The following is a 23,038-nucleotide window of genomic DNA, read 5'->3' on the forward strand; positions in this document are numbered from 1 at the left end:
GCCGACCGTACCTTAGAGAACACAGCCCGCAACTTTTGCAATGCTCCTCAAATGTGCGACCAAACACGATTATGTCATCTAAGTAAATGAGGCAGGAGTCCCATTACAGTCCCGCCAGGACCAATTCCAAAAGCCTCTGGAAAGTAGCAGGTGCTGAATGCAATCCCATCGGGAGACAATTCAATTGGTACAGTCCCTGAGGCGTTTGGAACCCAGTTTTTGGTCTAGATGACTCATCCAGGGGTAGTTGACAAAAGCCCAACAATAGGTCCAATGTGAAGAAGAACCGAGCGCCCAACAATGCGTCCAGGGAATCATCTATACGTGGAAGCGGATAAACGTCTGCCACTGAAACTTTAATTTATGAAAGTTGATACAAAACCTTAAGCTTCCATCATATTTTTTGACCAACACCACAGGGGCTCCCCAAGGGCTGGTTGATGGTGAAATTATATCAGCCGCCAATATTTCCTCCACCGCCTGCTGCACATGTTCCTTTTCTACAGAACTGAACCGATATGAGCTTTGTCGAATAGGAGCTGCGTCGCCCATATCGATATGGTGTTGCAACAAGGTGCAGTGAGGGAAAAAAGTATTTGATCCCTTGCTAATTTTGTACGTTTGTCCACTGACAAAGAAATGATCAGTCTATAATTTTAATGGTAAGTTTATTTGAACAGTGATAGACAGAATAACAACATCCAGAAAAACGCATGTCAAAAATGTTATGAATTTATTTGCATTTTAATGAGGGAAATAAGTATCTGACGCCCTCTCAATCAGAAAGATTTCTGGCTCCCAGGTGTCTTTATACAGGTATCGAGCTGTGATTAGGAGCACATTATTAAAGGGAGTGCTCCTAATCTCAGCTTGTTAGCTGCATAAAAGACACCTCTCCACAGAAGCAATCAATCAATCAGATTCCAAACTCTCCACCATGGCCAAGACCAAAAAGCTCTCCAAGGATGTCAGTGACAAGATTGTAAACCTACACAAGGCTGGAATGGGCTACAAGACCATTGCCAAGCAGCTTGGTGAGAAGGTGACAACAATTTGGTGCGATTATAAGCAAAATGAAAGAAACACAAAAGAACTGTCAATCTCTCTCGGCCTGGGGCTCCATGCAAGAGCTCACCTCGTGGAGTTGCAATGATCATGAGAACGGTGAGGAATCAGCACAGAACTACACGGGGGGATCTTGTCAATCATCTCAAGGCAGCTGGGACCATAGTCACTAAGAAAACAATTGGTAACACACTATGCCTTGAAGGACTGAAATCCTGCAGCACCCGCAAGCACATATACATGCCCGTCTGACGTTTGCCAATGAACATCTGAATGATTCAGAGGAAAACTGGGTGAAAGTGCTGTGGTCACATGAGACCAAAATGGAGCTCTTTGGCATCAACTCAACTCGCCGTGTTTGGAGGAGGAATGCTGCCTATGACCCCAAGAACACCATACCCACCGTCAAACATGGAGGTGGAAATATTATGCTTTGGGGGCGTTTTTCTGCTAAGGGGACAGGACAACTTCACCGCATCAAAGGGACGATGGACGGGGCCATGTACCGTCAAATCTTGGGTGAGAACCTCCTTCCCTCAGCCAGGGCATTGAAAATGGGTCGTGGATGGGTATTCCAGCATGACAATGACCCAAAATACACGGCCAAGGCAACAAAAGAGTGGCTCAAGAAGAAGCACATTTAGCTCCTGGAGTGGCCTAGCCAGTCTCCAGACCTTAATCCCATATAAAATTTGTGGAGGGAGCTGAAGGTTCGAGTTGTCAAACGTCAGCCTCGAAATCTTAATGACTTGGAGATCTGCAAAGAGGAGTGGGACAAAATCCCTGCTGAGATGTGTGCAAACCTGGTGGCCAACTACAAGAAACGTCTGACCTCTGATTGCCAACAAGGGTTTTGCCACCAAGTACAAAGTCATGTTTTGCAGAGGGCCCAAACGCATCAGGCCACAGAGAGTCGGTGAAAGTCGGCAACGTGAACTAATGGTTGTAATCGCGAAAAAGAAAAAATAAAGAGTGTAGATTGGATAGACGAAGAACTTGATCTGAATGGAATATCCATTCCACAGGATGAAGAGATCCATGCTCTCCCTATTTATTCCTTGAAGGAGCATTTTGCTTCTCCATGGGAGAATGGAGAAGCGTACATTTTGTAAATTTGTTTAATGATTGTTATGAAACATTTTAAATTTAATGATTCTACCAGGGCTTTTCATTCTGTGGAATGTGATTTTTATAATTATACTCCCCATTTAGCTTCGTTCTACGACAAAGTTTCAAGTATTTTTCATAGTTATAATTACTTTTAATATTTGATAATTATAAGAGAATTCCAATGTAATATTCTGAACATCTGCAGTTTTAGTTAGACGATTAATATATTCAAGTGAATTTTATGCAAAATTTCAGCTTTCTAACGCCTCCTTTTAAATACATGTTTTCTCCTACAACATCAGAGTGCACTACAATGACAATAGTTTAAAGTGATTTGAAGCATGTTTATTTTCAAAATGGTAATATGGTGTTTTGGGGGGGTGGGGGGCAAACCTTTGTGACGCCATATTTGAGGGGGGTCTGACTTTTCGTGACGCCGTGTGATGAGGGGGGATCAAAAATAGGACAAAATCGCGTGACTTCATTTATGGACGGCCCCTCAGCACATACATCATTGATTTAAAAAAATCTTGACTTAAAGCTTTCGTGACTGCATGAATTCAAAGTGTCTTTCGGTAAAGCCACGTAGATAGAAAAATAATGAAAATATCACGACGTTTCGATCGCAACACAAGCAATCATCAGGTGAAAAAAATATAGCGGGAGAGCTGCTGAAGCAGGAAAACGATTGCTTCTGTTGTGATCGAAACGTCGTGATATTTTTTTTATATTTTTCTATCTACGTGGCTTTACCGAAAGACCCAAATAATATCATTGATATAATATATCAATTTAAACAATTAAATGATAAAACGTTAATGTAAAATATGTGAAAGACTATCCATGATATATACGGTATTGAATGTTAAACAGTAATCTACATTTTTGTAAAAAAAATAACACGATGAAGATTGTGGCACAATGGATACATTTTCCATATTGTACACACATAAATGTAATCCTCCCATAAAAACATAACGTGAGATACGATGTAAAGCTCTTTGAGTTGCAGAGGCATTTAAGCACCATATAAATTCAAACATTATACTGTTATGATTGTAACTTTGCAACCAATGCAAGGCATGAGACAAAATCATATTGACTTGAACTTATATACCAAGATCACATCCAATGACTTCTTCAATGCATGTTTGTCATAGGAATTAAAAGTGTACTTTGTCATAAAATGTAAATGTTCATGAATTATAATCTCAATGCAACATCTGAATTCTTCCAGAAGACGTCGGGAAGGCAACTGGCTTCTCTGAAACACATCAAAGGTGGCTGCGTTGGAATCTCTCACGCAGCACATTTGAAAAAAAACATACATTTTATAAACATATTAGCATTTACTTTATAAACTCAAGTCCTTGGACTTACATTTATTCGTAACAATGAAAAGGTGTTTAGTAATTCATTAATAAAACAATAATGCGAATGAATGAGACCGAGGATAAGAAAAGTCACAAGCAAGGAGAGTTGCCCTCTGATCATGTCAATTATTCCTGGGCTATGTTATCTGAACTGTGGTGGTTTGGGTTCCGCACCGCATCACCAGAACGACCCACAAGTGTATCAACTTGTTACTAACACATGAGTGTTCGTATTGGGCGTATCCCAAGATGACTATCTTGTAATACTAATTTTAATTCTTGGAATAAGACTCTTAAAGGGATTGTGGGATCTTTGTAGACGTAGAATCGCCAGGATCTTTTATGAGGATTTTCTAAAGCTTGCTTTCTCATACTGAGGGAAAAAAGTATTTGATCCCCTGCTGATTTTGTACGTTTGCCCACTGACAAAGAAATGATCAGTCTAAAATTTTAATGGTAGGTTTATTTGAACAGTGAAAGACAGAATAACAACAACAAAATCCAGAAAAAACGCATGTCAAAAATGTTATACATTGATTGGCATTTTAATGAGGGAAATAAGTATTTGACCCTTCTGCAAAACATGACTTAGCACTTGGTGGCAAAACCCTTGTTGGCAATCACAGAGGTCAGACGTTTCTTGTAGTTGGCCACCAGGTTTGCACACATCTGAGGGATTTTGTCCCACTCCTCTTTGCAGATCTTCTCCAAGTCATTAAGGTTTCGAGGCTGACGTTTGGCAACTCAAACCTTCAGCTCCCTCTACAGATTTTCTATGGAATTAAGGACTGGAGACTGGCTAGGCCACTCCAGGACCTTAAAGTGCTTCTTCTTGGGCCACTCCTTTGTTGCCTTGGCCATGTGTTTTGGGTCATTGTCATGCTGGAATACCCATCCACGACCCATTTTCAATGCCCTGGCTGAGGGAAGGAGGTTCTCACCCAAGATTTGACGGTACATGGCCCTGTCCATCGTCCCTTTGATGCGGTGAAGTTGTCCTGTCCCCTTAGCAGAAAAACACCCCCAAAGCATAATGTTTCCACCTCCATGTTTGACGGTGGGGATGGTGTTCTTGGGGTCATAGGCAACATTCCTCCTCCTCCAAACACGGCGAGTTGATGCCAAAGAGCTCCATTTTGGTCTCCTCTGACCACAACAATTTCACCCAGTTGTCCTCTGAATCATTCAGATGTTCATTGGCAAACTTCAGACGGCCATGTATATGTGCTTTCTTGAGCAGGGGGACCTTGAGGGCGCTGCAGGATTTCCGTCCTTCATGGCGTAGTGTGTTACCAATTGTTTTCTTGGTGACTATGGTCCCAGCTGCCTTGAAATCATTGACAAGATCCTCACGTGTAGTTCTGAGCTGATTTCTCACTGTTCTCATGATCATTGCAACTCCACGAGGTGAGATCTTGCATGGAGCCCCAGACCGAGGAAGATTGACAGTTCTTTTGTGTTTCTTTCATTTGCGAATAATCGCACCAACTGTTGTCACCTTCTCATCAAGCTGCTTGGCAATGGTCTTGTAGCCTATTCCAGCCTTGTGTAGGTCTACAATCTTGTCCCTGACATCCTTGGAGAGCTCTTTGGTCTTGGCCATGGTGGAGAGTTTGGAATCTGATTGATTGCTTCTGTGGAGAGGTGTCTTTTATACAGGTAACAAGCTGAGATTAGGAGCACTCCCTTTAAGAGTGTGCTCCTAATCTCAGCTCGTTACCTGTATAAAAGACACCTGGGAGCCAGAAATCTGAATGAAAGGGGGTCAAATACTTATTTCTTTCATTAAAATGCAAATCAATTCATAACATTTTTGACATGCGTTTTTCTGGATTTTCTTGTTGTTATTCTGTCTCTCACTGTTCAAATAAACCTACCATTAAAATTATAGACTGATCATTTCTTTGTCAGTGGGGAAACGTACAAAATCAGCAGGGGATCAAATATTTTTTTTCCTCACTGTATGTGATGTGGAATCGCCATTAAAATCCAATCGACTTCAATTTAATCTCCATTAATATTAATGGGGAGTCTCTGGACGGACAATGGAGATTCTGGAATATCCACCTAACCTGTAAGTTGTGGCAAAGTCGACTTATTATCTGCGCTTGTCCATAGGTTTGACCGCAAATGTACGTCATTCATCCTATTGTCTGGTTTCATGTGTGGATACCATGGAAGTATCAGCCAATTAAACCTATTACTTAATTACACTCTCTCATGTGTGGATAGGAGAACAAATAATAGGATAATAGGATAATCCTCCCAATATTAGCAGAAATCAGAGGGGTGTCACTATTATACTTTAGAAACTGTGGGAAACTGCCCCAATTGCTCTGTCGCTGGAAAGACAGTGAGTCATGCCCTTGTGATGATACACAAAGTGGGCAATGTCACCCATTTTTTACGTGCAACGACTGCTCTGTATTTGAGGTGGACAGATAAGTGTGATTCCCCACAAACCAAACACCAATGGTAAAGTAATGGGGGCTGTGCTCCAGTGTGGGATTTCGTTTCTGGCCACAACAACAGTTGAGAAGTTAATGCCAAACGGTCATCTGATTTATCTGTACACTTGAAATCCTTGGGTAACAATAAATTGTGAGTTTCAAGACTGCCGTGAATAAAATAAAAAGGTTTAATGGTCAAAAATAATGTATGATCGGACTTTCACTTTTCACACTGCTAAATGCATTTAACGCTGCCTATGATAATGAAATTTATATTTTACAATACTTTGGTAATGGCTTTAATCTGTGGTCAGCTTAATATAGATATCTATTGTGAACTATTGAACCTTATTAAAATGATGAGAGAAAAATGGCGAAACATGATGAAAAAATGTGCATTCCAGATCAACAGGGTGTGCCGAGTAAAAGATGAAGATACGTCATCTAAGATGTGAAGATATATCTGGTGCATAATAGTGTGGCCTTACTCAGGAGCAGAGGGAAGACTTTCTCAGTGCTGCTCACCACCACCTCCAGTTGTGTGTGTGAAGCTTCGTCTATTGCAGTCACCGTCAGCACCACATTGGCTACTGTTGCAGAAAACGTAATTTTGTTGCCCAGGTAAGCCAAGCCAGTCACCACACCCTCCGAAACGTTTTCGGGAATATTCGGGTTGAATTTTAAACCTTCCTTTGTTATCCTAGACAGCAAAATAAAATGAGAGTATTTAAAAGTCAAAATTATATAATTTCTCACGAGTTTGATGTTGCTGATAATTGAGAAATGGAGTAAAATGAGATGTTCATTCTGGTCTAAAATCACTACTTAATATGTAAATATAAACTTATGTTAAATGCTACCACTGCAGTTTTAAATATGCATATCACTGAGCCTTGAATATGTTTTACAATTTCCATGAGTCAAAATGTAACTTTCATTACAATCGACATTCATCTTCCACCCGCATCTGCTGCGATTAATAGACTTTTTGTGATTCACCATGAATGTCACTCATAAGAAATGCACTCGATTAAATCACGTGCGATGAAGGTCCACTGCATATCCTTTAAAGGCAGTGGTTTGTGACGAAGTGTTAAGAAAAGCTGTCTCGGGTGTGGACCAATCAATTTCAAGGACAGTGCATTATCAGAGTTGTCTCTTTTTGTTTGCATTTTGACTGCTTGTGTTGCGGTTATTGCAAACATAATCCCTTGTATAAAGGTGTCAGTTTTTGTGCCAGATAAAAGGGTAAAAACCTATTACTATATCGTGCTACTGGCAAAGGGGGTCTCAGTGTAAATGCTTACCCCGAGCTCTCAATACTCTGATAGTCCGCTGTTTTTGAGTTGTACGCCTTTTGGCGTCTTCTGGTCCAACACCAGTGGAGACTAGGCTCTAAGAAAAGCTGTCTCGGGTGTGGACCAATCAATTCAAGGACAGTGCATTATCAGAGTTGTCTCTTTTTGTTTGCATTTTGACTGCTTGTTTTGTGGTTATTGCAAACATGATCCCTTGTATAAAGGTGTCAGTTTTTGTGCCAGATAAAAGGGTAAAAACCTATTACTACTACTGTTATGTGATTTGTGCTTTTGCACCACTGCCAATGCAGTAGCGCTGAATTTTTTGTTAATGTACTAGGTTAGGGTGTAAGGGTGTTACTTGGGCATGCATTAATAGCCAATTAAGGTCTGGGTTCGTGAACACAAAGCGGATTTGAAACACGGCAGAACCAACTCCACGGCGGTGGCGGATCATTGTTTCAATGCTGTGGGCACACATGACATTGTTTTCTCTGAGACCAAGGTGCTCTGCAAACCCTCAGGCCACCTTCAGAGATTTGTTCATGAAGCCATCCAGATATACAAACACAGATAAAACTTTAATCGAGAAGATGGTTTCAGATTGAGCAATCATTGGAAGGATGTGATAAACCACGTCAAATTTTAACTGCTATGATTTTCACTCACCCACCCGGTTATCGTCCTCACCCACCCGGTTGTCATTGTCCTCGCTCACGCACCCGCTTGTCGTCCTCCTCTCTCACCCACCCGGTTGTCGTCATCCTCACTCACCCACCCGGTTGTCATTGTCCTCGCTCACCCACCCGGGTGTCATTGTCCTCACTCACCCACCCGCTTGTCGTCTTCCTCTCTCACCCACCCGGTTGTCATCATCCTCACTCACCCACCCGGTTGTCGTCATCCTCACTCACCCACCCGGTTGTCGTCCTCCTCTCTCACCCACCCGGGTGTCGTCATCCTCACTCACCCACCCGGGTGTCGTCGTCTGATTACGACTTGTACTACAAGTCCATTTACTTGCTAATTTCTCTACCCCCACCTGTCCATGCATGCCACAAACCCTCCCCCTACAGCCAAACTCCTTCCACCCCCCTTCCCTCTCCCCTCTCGTGCCTATATAAAGCCACAACAGTAGATAATTTTTTCACACTTGAAGACGGACGCTTGTGTTGCGACCGAAACGTCGTGGTTTATTTTTTTTTTCTATCTACGTGACTTTACCGAAAGAACCAGAGAGAAAGGTAGAAGTGTTATCCTTCCTACTTGCATTGTAAACTCCCTGTCCAACAGCCCTGCAACTTGCTCTACCCCCTCTTTGGCCCACAACCCTCCATCACCTAGGTGACCGGTTTCCTATAAAAAAAAATACTTCGATCTAAAATAATCCATATTGCCATTGCTAGTAATCATGATTTGCACGTGACCGTCAGTTTAACCTGTATTTAATAAATGACCATATATTTTATAAACAATACTACAGTTACTATTCATTTGTCAAATATTATTTATAAACTCAAAAAATGTAAATTATTACACCTACAAATTGTTATTTGCAAGCCTATGTAGACATGAGATTTTCTTCCCTTGTTTGGTGAGTTTGTGCACATGGATGTCCCTTGCTTGATGCGACTCATACGTGCAACACGGGGCACATCTCCACAGGAAGCGCGAGAGCTTGAATCACATCTGCCAGAGAAGTGTGTAACGTGCATGACATGTACCTTATTCCAAAGTATCCAAAGAGGTTTGCCTGCAAGAATCCTCCCATTCCTGTGAGGAAATTCACAGCTCCAGAGCCATCCGGGTTTTCACTCCACACCTACACTTTCCAAAGAGAAATCCCATGAACGTTAAAGAAGGCGTTAAACCAATGCCCACACTGAATCATAATCGTCAGCATTATCAATCCACGTCTGAATGAAGACCTTCCCTCATTGTTTCCATTCGTCATGCTTCTGTGATGCCACAAATCTATCTGGCTCCTGCACAAAAGCCGATCTTCATTGCTCTATCTTCATGTCCTCTCATGCAATACCAAGTATACACCTCTGCACGCTTCCTTCTGTACGCCTCTGCTTTCATTCTACATGCTTTCTCAAGGATCCATGTTAATGATCCGTATATTATAGAAAGTAATATACAACACGGCAGAACCCATATCTCTGCCGTGGCTAATCATTGTTATAACGCAGTGGGCTCGCACTATATTGTTTTTTTCTGAGACCAAGATACTCTGCAAACCTTCGGACTACCATGAAAGATTTGTCCATGAAGCCATCCAGATATATAAACACAGAGACAATTTGAACCGAGAAGATGGGTATAAGCTGAGCAATCATTGGAAGGACGTTATTAACCAAGTAAAATCGTAACTTGCTGTGGTGCTTCCATCCTTCCTGCCATTTGGCTGTTATCTCCGACTCTCTGAGTTGCATTGCCCTGTTAGGTGCCTCTGCATTAACGGGCTGGGGTCTAACATGGCCACCTCTCCTCCCTTAGCCTCGAGGTATCGATGGTTCTGGCTGTGTGATGGGCTGTGTGTCTCACTGGCGCGAAAACCGTTGCGGTGGTTCTCTTGCGTGGGCGCGCTTGCCTCTCACAGCACAGTTGGCAGCGCCGCAGCAGCTTGTGTTACACATAGACATGACATTAACTTGCTAATCCCCCTAATCGCTCTGCCTAATCTCTCCCATCAACATAGTGCTAATCTCCCATTAACACTGCTGTTGTGCGCATATGCGGGGACGATACTCTTATGCGGCAACGGAAGCTCATTTCATGCTAATCTCTCTCCCTAATCTCTCTCTCCCTAAGCTCCCCCATTAACACAACTGACGTGCTTTCGTCCGGGGCTGGAATTCCTTTCCAGCTCAGACCCCGCCTGCTTGCCCTTCGCCACATATTTAACCTCTTCTTGTAACAGCTCTCTCGCTGGTTCAGCAGTTCCACTACTGGATAATTTTTTATACCTGAGGACGACCGCTTGTGTTGCGATCGAAACGTCGTGATATATTATTTATTTTCTTTTATTTTTCTATGTGACTTTACCGAAAGAACCAAAGAGTAATATACAATGACTAAACACTTACTTGTTTTATGCACATTGCTATGTTGCTGTTCATGACTAAGTTCAGTTAAAAAAAATAACTCCATTCTGTTCTCATCGACCTCTTTATTTCAACATTGTTAACCTGGTCCACCTTCAACTACTGTCCTTGGCATGCATGTGCATGTACAGCGAGTGAAAAAAGTATTTGATCCCCTGCTGATTTTGTACGTTTGCCCACTGACAAAGAAAAAAATCCAGAATAACGCGTGTCAAAAATGTTATAAATTGATTTGCATTTTAATGAGGGAAATAAGTATTTGACCCCCTCTCAATCAGAAAGATTTCTGGCTCCCAGGTGTCTTTTATACAGGTAACGAGCTGAGATTAGGAGCACACTCTTATAGGGAGTGCTCCTAATCTCAGCTTGTTAACCTGTGTTGAGGAGTAGAGGGGTGATGGAATGTCACACTCGCCTCGGGAGGAGTGACGTCATGTCCCCTCGGGGTATTTGAGGGAGGACCGGTGACGTGTTCGGGGTTTTCGCGAGGAGCCGGGGTCGTGAGTGGTAGGGAAGTGGGGACCCAGGGTAGGGGGGCTACTTGACCCGGCTGGCCGAGTTGGTCAGCGCTGTGGGGAGAGCCCGTTAGCCTGGGGGGGCGTAGGGGTTGCCAGTACCTTTCCCCTGGGGAGATTTAGCTTAACCACCAAGCCCTGTGTTAGCCCTTCCTCAAAAGCTAGGCGACAGCCCTTAATAAACTGTTGGCGTCAGCCCTGACAACGTCTGCCTTCCGTGTCGTCATTTACACCGTAACAACTGGTGTCAGAAGTGGCTTCCGTGCTCGCGACCATGTCCAAATCTGGCGTGAGACGGAAGACCGCGCCTGGTGTACCGGCGCACAAAGAGGAAGACGGTGACGTGGCCCTGGCGAAGATCCCGGAGGTCGGGGCCCCGGATACGTGCCCCGTGGAGGTGGCCCGGCTGGAGCCGAGGGAGGTGGCGGCTGGGGGAGCTGCGGGGCCCGCGCCGATCGCTGTCCCTGTTGGTGCTGTGTTGGCGCATGCCACCCCAGGCCCTCCTCCCGGCATCCTTGAGCCACCGGGAGGGGTGGTGGCGGGAGTACTGCCCATGGGGGGGGCCGACGCATCATGCGATGTGCATTGAGAACGCCTCGTTGTCCTCCCAGGAGCGCCAGCGGCTCCGCAATCTCATCGTCAGATTGGCCGATGTGTTCAGCCAGAGCAAATTCGATTTGGGCCGTACCACTCTCCTGGAACATATCGACACGGGCGACTCGGCCCCTATTCGACTGAATTCACACCGTTTTAGCCCAGCGGAAAAGGATAATGTCCGCTCCGCAGTTAATGACATGTTGGCGGCAGACATTATCTCTCCTTCCACTAGCCCTTGGGGAGCCACCATCGTGCTAGTCAAGAAACGAGACGGGAGTCTCCGCTTCTGCGTCGACTTCCGTAAATTAAACAAGATTTCAGTGGCCGATGCATATCCCTTGGCTCGCATGGACGATTCCCTCGACGCCCTCTCGGGTGCGCGGTTCCTTTCGACCCTCGATTTGCTTTCGGGCTTTTGGCAGTTACCATTGGATGAGGCCTCCAGGACAAAGACCGTGTTCCACACACCCCAGGGGCTGTTCCAATTCAATCGGCTCCCTATTGGTGTTCATTCGGCCCCGGCCACCTTTCAGCACCTCATGGAATTGGTCTTGGCAGGGCTGCAGTGGGAGTCTTGTTTGATTTACTTGGACGACGTTATCGTTTTTGGACGTATGTTTGACGAACACTTGCAGCGGTTGGAGGCGGTGTTCGCCAAAGTGTGCACTGCGGGCTTAAAATTCAAACCTCAGAAGTGCCACCTGCTGCAACCATCGGTGAAGTATTTGGGCCACATTGTTAGCGCGTCAGGTGTGGCCACGGATCCGTAAAAGACTGCTTGTGTCCGGACGTGGCCGACTCCTACATCTGTCGCTGAGGTGCGTAGCTTTGTGGGCTTCGCATCGTACTATCGCCGGTTTGTCCGCGATTTTGCGACTATTGCGAAGCCACTACATGCACTCTCTGCCAAGGGACAGAAATTTCGCTGGGGGAAGGAGGCCGCTTTTGTGGCGCTTCGCACGGCCTTGGCAGATGCGCCGCCCTTGGGGTACCCGGATTTCTCCCGGCCGTTCCTCCTCGACACCAACGCCAGTGACACGGGCATTGGGGCCATCCTGGCTCAGGTTGTCGATGGGGTAGAACGGGAGGTGGCCTACGGCAACCGCGTTTTGTCCCCCACTGAGCAGCGGTACTGTGTGACCAGGAGGGAGCTGCTGGCCATTGTTTTCTTCGTCCAATTGTACAGGCCATATCTGTATGGTCGCCGGTTTACCGTCCGGACCGACCATGCAGCCCTGCAATATTCCCTCCGAATTGACCAGCCCTCGGTTCAGCTGTCACGCTGGCTCGAGGTTCTCCAGGGGTACCCCTTCGATGTCATCCACAGGAAGGGGACTCTGCATGGGAATGCGGACGGCTTTTCCAGGCGGCCCCCGGTGGGCGAGTGCGCCTGCGCCCTGGGTTCCAGCCGCTGTAAGGCCCCAGTGGATACCGTGGCCCAGTTGGTTGTATCGGCCTATGCGGCGCCCTCTCCGGGTGGGGCGTTGCCTGGGGATTTTGGTCTGGGACTCCCCCGGGAGGTATGGTCCCAGATGCAGATGGAGGATTCCTCTCTGCTGCGGCTGTGACGCCGGGTTGGGTCTAAGCCCCGGAGCTCGGCTCCGTCGGCTGGCCCGGTGGTCGCCATGCATGACGGACTCCTCGTGCGTTGGGATGCTCAATTGGAATTATATTGTGTGGTGGTGCCCATTGGCTTACGAGGTAAATTGACCCGAGCCATTCACGAGAAGCTTATGCACCTCGGCTACCACAAGACCCTCTTGACCCTTAAACGGGACTACTATTGCCCGGGCGTGGAGGATGATGTGGCACTGATTTTGAAGGGTTGCCATGACTGTGCGCGGAGGAAGGCCCCAGTGGGTCAGGATCGGGCCCCGCTGCAGTCCATCCGGGTTTCTTGTGTAAATGAGATCGTGGCACTTGATATTTTGGGACCATTCCCTACATCCCAACGGGGACACAAATACCTCTTGGTGGGGGTGGAATACCTCACACGTTGGCCCATGGCGTGGCCCCTGGTGGACCAATCGGCCTCGTCCATCACGGAGGCATTCGTTCAGGGGTATGTTCTCGATAAGGGGGCACCAGAACAGCTTTTAACTGATCAGGGGCGGAATTTTTGTTCCGTTTACTCAAGGAGGTCTGTGACCTCCTTGGGACGAAGAAAGTCCGCACCTCGCCCTACCATCCCCAGTCCGACGGGATGGTAGAACAATTGAACCGCACGCTCACGTCCATGTTGTGTCATCACGTGAGCTCGTCCCAATCGGACTGGGACCTGTTCATCCTGGGGGTGTTGGCCGCGTACAGACTGGCTCCTCATGCCTCGACGGGGTTCTCCCCCTTTTTCCTTATGTATGGGAGGGAGCCTGAGCCCCCGGTGCTCGTTCAATTGGACCTTGGCACAGTCAAGAAGGGGTCATCCATTCCCCTTCCGATGAAAATCGCGCTGGATCGGCTGTGCGAAGCGTGGCAGGCAGCTTTAGAAAATTCGGCCAGTCGGCAGGCGGCCACGGAGCGCTTGCCTAAACATCAAGCCTTTGGGTTGCCATGGAAAAAGGGCCAGTTGGCGTGGCTGCACTGCCCTCAGGTGCCGGTAGGCACATCCCCTAAACTACATCGGCCATGGCAGGGCCCTGTCGAGGTAGTGGGGGTCCAACGGCCTCAGTGTGTCCGCATCCGGTTGGGCCAGCGTCACTGGATCGTGCACCCATCGCGGCTCAAGCGGGTGGTGCCGCCCGCCTTCCCTGATTCATCCCCAATTCCGGGACGGCCGGCGGTGGAGGCGTCCGACGGGCCGGGTCCTGGGGGCAGGGGGGATGTTACTGTCGCCTTGCCCTCCTGTGTGTCCCCAGAGCTACCGCCGTTGATCCCGCCGGTTGCGGAAACGGCCGCCGCGGGGGGCAGTGGCCCGACGGTGGAGGCGCCGGCTGCATCGCCCGCCGGCGGCGGCGTCACCTACGGCGCCTTGTCCTGGCCAGGGTCAATCTGGGCCGCGGCGGGACGGTGCAACGCCGGCTCCGGCGGCTGACGCCGCGCGAGGGAGTGGACCGGCGGCGGGCATGCGCTCGCGGGGCAGGCGCATACGCTGAAGGACGGCGATGCCGTCCTCTTCCATCCCGCCCTTATCGCCACTTGCCGTTCCGGGTGGCGTCTATGCCCGGACTTTGGCTTGTACCGGCGTGCCCTAATGTTCGGTTTCTAGCTGCCGGTCAAGCTTCTACGTTTGGGGAGTTGCATTAGTTGTGTTACGTTCGTTGTGTATCGTCGGTTCCCGAAAAGGGGGGGAGGCACTGCTCACGGAGTAGTTGCAGCCGGGTCGGCTGAGTTTTTTTTTACAGGGGCGGGGTGATGTTGAGGAGTAGAGGGGTGACGGAATGTCACACTCGCCTCGGGAGGAGTGACGTCATGTCCCCTCGGGGTATTTGAGGGAGGACCGGTGACGTGTTCGGGGACTTCGCGAGGAGCCGGGGTCGTGAGCGGTAGGGAAAATTTCGATTTAAAGCTTTCGTGACTGCAATGATTCATCTTCTTTGGTTCTTTCGGTAAAGTCACGTAGAATGAGAATAAAATAATTAATTGATCAAATAAAATAACACAATAATATTCTCACGACGTTTCGGCCACAACACAAGCGGCCTTCATCAGGTGAAGGGACGAGACTGTCTGGTAGGACAGCGCTGGAGTGAAAGAGCCACGTTCAGATCACGGCCTTTAAGCTGTGTGAGAGGAACAAAGCGCCTTGACAAAGGAATTAGCATATAATTTAGCATTGAAATGGCTGAATGATTAGCTTGTGACTGGTCACAGAAATAGCTATGTTAAAAGTTAAAGCATACACATCCGCAGAGGCACCCCTTGTTAAAGGAATTAGCATAGAATTTAGCATTGAAATAGCTAAGTTAAAGCATACACATCCGCAGAGGCACCCCTTGACAATGGAATTAGCATAGAATTTAGCATTGAAATAGCTGAGTGATTAGCTTGTAACTGCTCACAGAAATAGCTACGTTAAAGTCAGAGCATACACATTCACCGAGGCACTTAGTACAAATAAAACGGAGAATTTAGCATTGAAATAACTAGGCGAATTTAGCATTGAAATAACTGAGTGATTAGCTAGTGACTGGTCACAGAAATGACTGTTATATTGTATTTTTACGATGACCTTCAGACCGCAGCTCCTTCGCCAGCATTGACTCTTAATACCTCTCACACCACGGTTAATGGTATGGTTTGTCAACATGGAGCATAATAGCGCCTCGCAGCTGTCTCTCTCCCCCTCCTCTGTTCCGACCATGGACGAACTCGTCCGTCTGAACGGGGCCCGTAGCTATCCGTGGTGCTAAAGTTGAGGGTAAGAATCCACCCATTTTTTCGCCATCTAGCATTGTGATATATAACGACTTATTGTTGGTAGCTTAGCTGATTGGAGAATATAGAGTTTATTGATAACATTAAGGTAATTTATATTTTAGTTTTTATTGGTTCACTATATAGTACTGTGAATAGCTCAGATGTGTAGGCCTTGACTTCAACATAGTCATTTCTGTGACCAGTCACTAGCTAATCTGGCTCCCAGGTGTCTTTTATACAGGTAACGAGCTGAGATTAGGAGCACACTCTTAAAGGGAGTGCTCCTAATCTCAGCTTGTTACCTGTATAAAAGACACCTCTCCACAGAAGCAATCAATCAGATTCCAAACTCTCCACCATGGCCAAGACCAAAGAGCTCTCCAAGGATGTCAGGGACAAGATTGTAGACCTACACAAGGCTGGAATAGGCTACAAGACCATTGCCAAGCAGCTTGATGAGAAGGTGACAACAGTTGGTGCGATTATTCGCAAATGAAAGAAACACAAAAGAACTGTCAATCTTCCTCGGTCTGGGGCTCCATGCAAGATCTCACCTCGTGGAGTTGCAATGATCATGAGAACAGTGAGAAATCAGCTCAGAACTACACGTGAGGATCTTGTCAATGATTTCAAGGCAGCTGGGACCATAGTCACCAAGAAAACAATTGGTAACACACTACGCCATGAAGGACGGAAATCCTGCAGCGCCCTCAAGGTCCCCCTGCTCAAGAAAGCACATATACATGGCCGTCTGAAGTTTGCCAATGAACATCTGAATGATTCAGAGGACAACTGGGTGAAATTGTTGTGGTCAGAGGAGACCAAAATGGAGCTCTTTGGCATCAACTCGCCGTGTTTGGAGGAGGAGGAATGTTGCCTATGACCCCAAGAACACCATCCCCACCGTCAAACATGGAGGTGGAAACATTATGCTTTGGGGGTGTTTTTCTGCTAAGGGGACAGGACAACTTCACCGCATCAAAGGGACGATGGACAGGGCCATGTACCGTCAAATCTTGGGTGAGAACCTCCTTCCCTCAGCCAGGGCATTGAAAATGGGTCGTGGATGGGTATTCCAGCATGACAATGACCCAAAACACATGGCCAAGGCAACAAAGGAGTGGCCCAAGAAGAAGCACTTTAAGGTCCTGGAGTGGCCTAGCCAGTCTCCAGTCCTTAATTCCATAGAAAATCTGTAGAGGGAGCTGAAGGTTTGAGTTGCCAAACGTCAGCCTCGAAACCTTAATGACTTGGAGAAGATCTGCAAAGAGGAGTGGGACAAAATCCCTCAGATGTGTGCAAACCTGGTGGCCAACTACAAGAAACGTCTGACCTCTGTGATTGCCAACAAGGGTTTTGCCACCTACTACTAAGTCATGTTTTGCAGAGGGGTCAAATACTTATTTCCCTCATTAAAATGCAAATCAATTCATAACATTTTTGACATGCGTTTTTCTGGATTTTTTTGTTGTTATTCTGTCTCTCACTGTTCAAATAAACCTACCATTAAAATTATAGACTGATCATTTCTTCGTCAGTAGGCAAACGTACAAAATCAGCAGGGGATCAATTACTTTTTTCCCTCACTGTATGCTGAATTTCTTTTGCGCCGCACATAACCAACCGTGCTAATCGGTTGTGCATACTGTGTTTCCAGTTTTGTTCGTATTACTTTTTTAGCAGCACTTTGCAGCCTTTTTTTTTATTAAGTTCAATCAATTTCTGTCATTCATGACAAAAGTTATGAAAAATAATGTCATCAGCAAATCTGAGATAATAAATACTTTAAACATTTATCTCTATGCTTTTATTTATACTGTTGTATTTTTAGAATGTATGCTCGAGTTTTGCTGTAAATAGGGGAGAAAGAGGCAGAGTATCAAACACAGGTGGCGAAAGTTAGACAGAAAGGAGACAGAGGGAGATGCACATAGGCAGAACGACAGAGGGAGTCAGAAAACCAGAGAGACAGAACCCACACATACATCCAGAGACAGAGAGAGATGAGATTGAGACTGACAGATAGTGAGACAGAGGGACACAGGGATTGATTTAACGTTTACACAATTTGCCCAGCTCCAAAGTAACTCGATCAGAAAATTGTGTTAGTCACACATTCGTCTATTACAAGGAAAACAAACTCATCACATTCTTCAATAAAACTGTGGCCTCAAATATAAAAATGTATAATAGGTGACATTTTGGGAAATGTTAATTTTTCACCACACAGGCCAGAGAGGAAGAGTGGTAGAGTGACTCGAGTAAGAGTCAGTCGCTAGAGTCTCTAGCATCTCTAAAGTCACTCAATCAATCGACATCTCTGTTTATATATGTTGTTTAATATATATACTCTACTAGCGGGAAGTACCCGGCGTTGCCCGGGCAAAAAAGACAGACACACACATCGACTTGCACACACTTACAGACATTGACCCACACACACAAACACATAGACTTACACACACACATATGGACTCACTTTAGATACACACACACACAGTTATTGACTTTAGATACACAACAACCGCCATTCGCCACTAAGTGGCGGTGACGTCACCACGACGCTTGTGCCAGGCTATGTGCACCCTGAGGCCACGTGAAGTGTCGAACGCCCGCTGGCAGGAGGTCACGGGGCAGACCCAGGTGTCACAGGTCGACTGACTGAGATGACTGGTTGATGCACCACCTGTGCCCCCTACTGTGCCAACCTGCTGTGCTTTAGCCACCCGGCGCTCCGCTCGTTGTTCTGAGCGTCGCTCCTCCGCCCTCCGTTGTTGTTGGAGGGCGACTACCTCCTTGCCCAGTAGCGTCCTTCACGAGCCTCCTCCACAGAGGCCGATCTTGACACCGCTCGTACCAGTCATCGGCAAGTCCACTCAGCTCCACGTCCTCCTGTACCACATCACTCCATCTCTTCTCTAGCCCGTGCCGCGCCCGCTTAGCCCCCTCAATCCGGCCGAACAAAAGCTGTTTCGGCATCCGGTGGCCGGGCATGCGGGCTACATGACCCAGCCATCGCAGCCTTCCCCGCCGGAGGAACTCACCGATGGGACCTTGCCCAGATCTTTCAAGGATTTGTGAGCTCCTCACACAATCCAGTCTGGTTAAACCCAGGAAGGATCGTAGGCAGGCCAGCCTAAATGTTTCTAACCGGCGAAGATGTTCCATTAGGGGGGTCCACGTTTCGCAAGCATAGAGAAGGGAGGGAATGACCGTGGCCGAGAAGACCTGAAGCTTAGTGCGGAGCGACAGACCAGGTAGCTTCCACACAGCGTTACGCAACCGATGAAAAGATATTGCCGCTCGACTGATTCGGAGTGAGACCTCTGCTGTTAAACTGGAGCCAGTCATAAGCACACTGCCCAGGTATGGGGAAACTCTCCACTCTCTCCACAACTGCCCCATCATCGATTGGGAGTTGTGGGGGTGGAGTGTCCGATGGTACAAAATACCCAGGCAGGTGCTTAGTTTTGGTGGGGCTGATGGTAAGGCCCCACCTCTTAGTGGCACGCTCCAGTCTCAGCAGCAGCATCTCCAACTCCTCCTCTGAATGAGCAGCTATTACCAAATCATCAGCATACATAACGTGGTTGAGCAATAGGGAGCCATCCCTTGACCGCACCCGGGCATCGATCAGCCTCCCATTATATCTGTACCATATGGAGATTCCCCCGGTACAGCTATTGAAGGCTTCACAAACTACGTGGTCAAAATAGATGTTAAATAATGTGGGAGCAAGAGGACATCCCTGTCGCACCCCAAGGTGTACAGGGAATGGCTCTGACTCCCGGCCACGTAGTTTACCTGGGCCCGCTCACCATCATGAAGGTCCTTAATGATCGTGAGCAGAGGGTCAGGTACTCCAAAAGCACGAAGAACAACCCAGAGCCCAGGCCTACTGATGGTATCATAGGCCTTGACCAGGTCAATAAAGCAGAGATGTAGGTCTTGTTGGAATTCCCTACACCTCTGCTGTAGCAGGTGGACAGAAAATATGGCATCTGTGCAGGACCGCCCTTTCCTGAAACCGCATTGGGGCTCCGCAAGCCTCTCCTCAGCGTGCCTGGCAAGGCGATGCTGAATAATCCTTGCCAGGACCTTTCCTGGCACACTGAGGAGTGAGATGCCCCTGTAGTTGTTACAGTCTGTGCGGTCCCCCTTCTCAAAGAGGGGGACCACCAAGGAATCCTTCCAGTCCTGCGGAACCCGTCCAGTGGTCCAGACTGTTGTTATGATGTCATGTAGGGCAGTCTGTGCACAAACGCCACCCTCCCTCAGCATTTCGCTTGGGAGATCATCTATGCCCGGTGCCTTTCCTGGTCTCAGACTCCGGATCGCCTTCAGTACTTCCTCAACAGATGGCACCTCAGCCAGCCACTCACAGGGGGTGACTTCTTCCAATATTTGAGGCACCGCGGCCTCGGCAGGGTCATCCCCACTTTGTCCCACGTTATTCAGGCTGAGGGATGTCCCCTCCCCCATGACCTCACAGAAATGCTCAGCAAATCTGCAAACCTGTTCCTGGGGGTCGGAGATTGGATCACCGTTTTCCCCTAGTGATGGTAATAGGTGTTGCGCTGCAGGTTACTTTTTATATGGAATTAAAGAGCGATTTGTGATCGCGGGCCATTAAGGCAGACTCCATTTCCTCAGCAACCCGCGACCACCAACCATCCTTGCAGCATCTCACGGCTCTCCGAACCTCCGAGCGAAGGCTGCGGTAAGCCTCCTCATTCTCCGACGTGGGATGCTGTAGCCGATGTGAGTGGGCCTATCGCTTTTTCTCAGCCAGCTTGAACACCTTTTCTCTCAGCCAGGGTTCTCTGGGGAAGTCTGAACCGTGTACCACAAGCAGCCATTGCAGCTGCATGAGCCACAGTCCTAACCTCGCCCATTTCCCCTCGACATCAGGAGTGGGGGACGATGCCAACCCCAGCTAGCTGAGACCATGCCACTAAGGGATTGAATGGGGTCCTGGGTGTACACCCACCACTGGAGTGGAAGAATGGCAGGCACATCTTACAGATGACAAGTCGATGGTCAGTGAGCAGATCAGCTCCATGGTAGGTCCTGGTGTCAAGGACTTGGGCCCGTATCCGCTGTTCCGTCACTATGTAGTCCAGCAGATGTTCTTGCTAGGACCCGGCATGCATCCAGATGTTGTGTGGATGTGCCGATGCCGGAACAGTGTGTTGGTAATTCCAAGCCCATGGGCTGCACAAAAATCTAGCAGCCTCCTGCCTGTTATTGAGCTGATCTGGCCTATGCCTTTCAATGACTCCAGACCAGGTGCCAGTATCATGACCAACTCGGGCATTCAAGTCACCCAACAAGATGACTCTATCCCGAGGGGCCACTTTAGCTAGCACCTGTTACAGGAGGTCATAGAAGGCATCTGACTCATCGGCCTTGCCTGCATCCCACCACAGATGTTCGTCTTCAGTGGGGGCATAAGTAACCACGGCCACCACTCCTCGCCTCTGGTTGATAGGAAGGCGAGCCCAAAGTAGCCTGGGGCTTACAGCTTCCCACACCTCACCGCCACGCTCCCATGCCTCCTTCATTCTTTTGTTCAAAAGAAGAGCCACTCCCTGTTGTTTGGCAGTCTCCTGCCCCGAGAAGAGGACTGTCCACCCCTCATGGTGGCAGGAGTCAGAGCTGGTCCACCGGACCTCCTGAATACCACAGATATCCAAGCGGTACCGGTCCAGCTCCCGACAGAGGAGTGGCAGCCTCTCCTCCACAGTGAGCGTTAGAACATTCTACGTGACAACACGTAGTGGTTTTTTGTTGTTTCTGGAGGAGCCCCGAGGGTAAGGAAGTCTTCTAGTTCCACCAAATGGGGTTTGGCCAGGAGACGTCATAGACACCTGTCTCCCTGGGGCCTCCGGCACAAGCTTATTAATGACAATTTTCCGTCGTGGTTTAGCAGTAATTAATTGAAGGTGGAGGAGTTACCAGCCCCTCACATCCATCCAGAGCCCCCATTTGGCCGCTGTGGTGGTCAGAAATTCCATGAGGGGAAAGGCCGGAATTGGCCCTCCCCCCACAACACTGCCCACGACAGTGTTGCCCGTTCGGCACCACAGACTCACACACAGAACGCCCTACACAAATATGGACTCACACACAGACATCGACTTTAGATACACACACATGGAGTTACACACACACATATCGATGTACACACATACAGCGACTCACACACACACATACATAGACTCACACACACAGACATTGACTTTAGATACACACACATGGAGTTACACATACACATCAACACAGACACGCACATGGACTCACACGCACACATGGACTGAGGCACATACATATTTTTTTTTCAAATTTAGTAACCTAATTTTTAAATATTAGTTGTGCACACACACACATAACACGCACACACATTGACTAACACACACACATATGGACTGACACACACAAACACATGGACTTACACATACATTGACCCACAAACACATCGACTCACACACACACACATCGACTGACACACACACACATACATCGACCCACACACACATCGACTCACACACACACATAGACCCCCCCCACACACACATAGACTTGCACACACACACACAGACATACACACACATCGACTTACACACACACGTACATCGACTCACATACACACATATGCATAGACTGACACACACAACGCCCTACACACACACACATATGGATTCACACACACAGACATCGAAACACACACATCGATTTCGATGCACGCACAATTTATTTATTAATATCACTTACACACACACTAAAAACAGACAAAGATGGCCCATATAGCCTTAACAGGGGTAAGTGCTGTTAGCAAGCACCGATGAAGGCTGGAACGGTACACGAGGGGGTGAGTGGCCAGCACCATGCCCGACCGCCTTTGTCTCCCTAGTGGTGATGTTTACACACTGCACCAGGTACTCATTTGAGGCTGAGCCGACCTAGGGGAGGCCCAGGACCGGGTTCATAGTGCAGCGCGCTAACTGCTACACTATCGCTCCCCACACACACACGTATCGACTCATGCACGCACACATCAAACTCTCACATACACATCGACATACATACACATCGACTCACACACAGACACATCGACTCACACACACAGACACATCGACTCACACACACACACACATCGACTCA

At 47.7% G+C, this 23,038-nt stretch overlaps 1 protein-coding gene across 11 annotated transcripts in view; it reads right to left on the minus strand.

Moving 5' to 3' along the window:
- Positions 1-651: 651 nt before the first annotated feature.
- PGGHG (protein-glucosylgalactosylhydroxylysine glucosidase) overlaps positions 652-23,038 on the minus strand; it is a 58,303-nt gene continuing 35,916 nt past the window's right edge. For all 11 annotated transcript variants that reach the window (XM_032959823.2, XM_032959822.2, XM_032959819.2 and 8 more), the window contains 3 exons: positions 9,021-9,118; positions 6,487-6,698; positions 652-3,439 (listed from right to left, as the gene is read on the minus strand). In XM_032959823.2, the coding sequence (XP_032815714.1) occupies positions 3,387-3,439; positions 6,487-6,698; positions 9,021-9,118 (363 nt within the window). In that variant the 3' untranslated portion in view covers positions 652-3,386. The remainder of the gene's footprint in view (positions 3,440-6,486; positions 6,699-9,020; positions 9,119-23,038) is intronic.

This window comes from Petromyzon marinus, chromosome 24 (assembly GCF_048934315.1).
Source record: "Petromyzon marinus isolate PM22_M1 ecotype Great Lakes invasive population chromosome 24, UKy_Petmar_22M1.pri1.0, whole genome shotgun sequence".
Classification (NCBI taxonomy): Eukaryota; Metazoa; Chordata; class Hyperoartia; order Petromyzontiformes; family Petromyzontidae; genus Petromyzon; species Petromyzon marinus.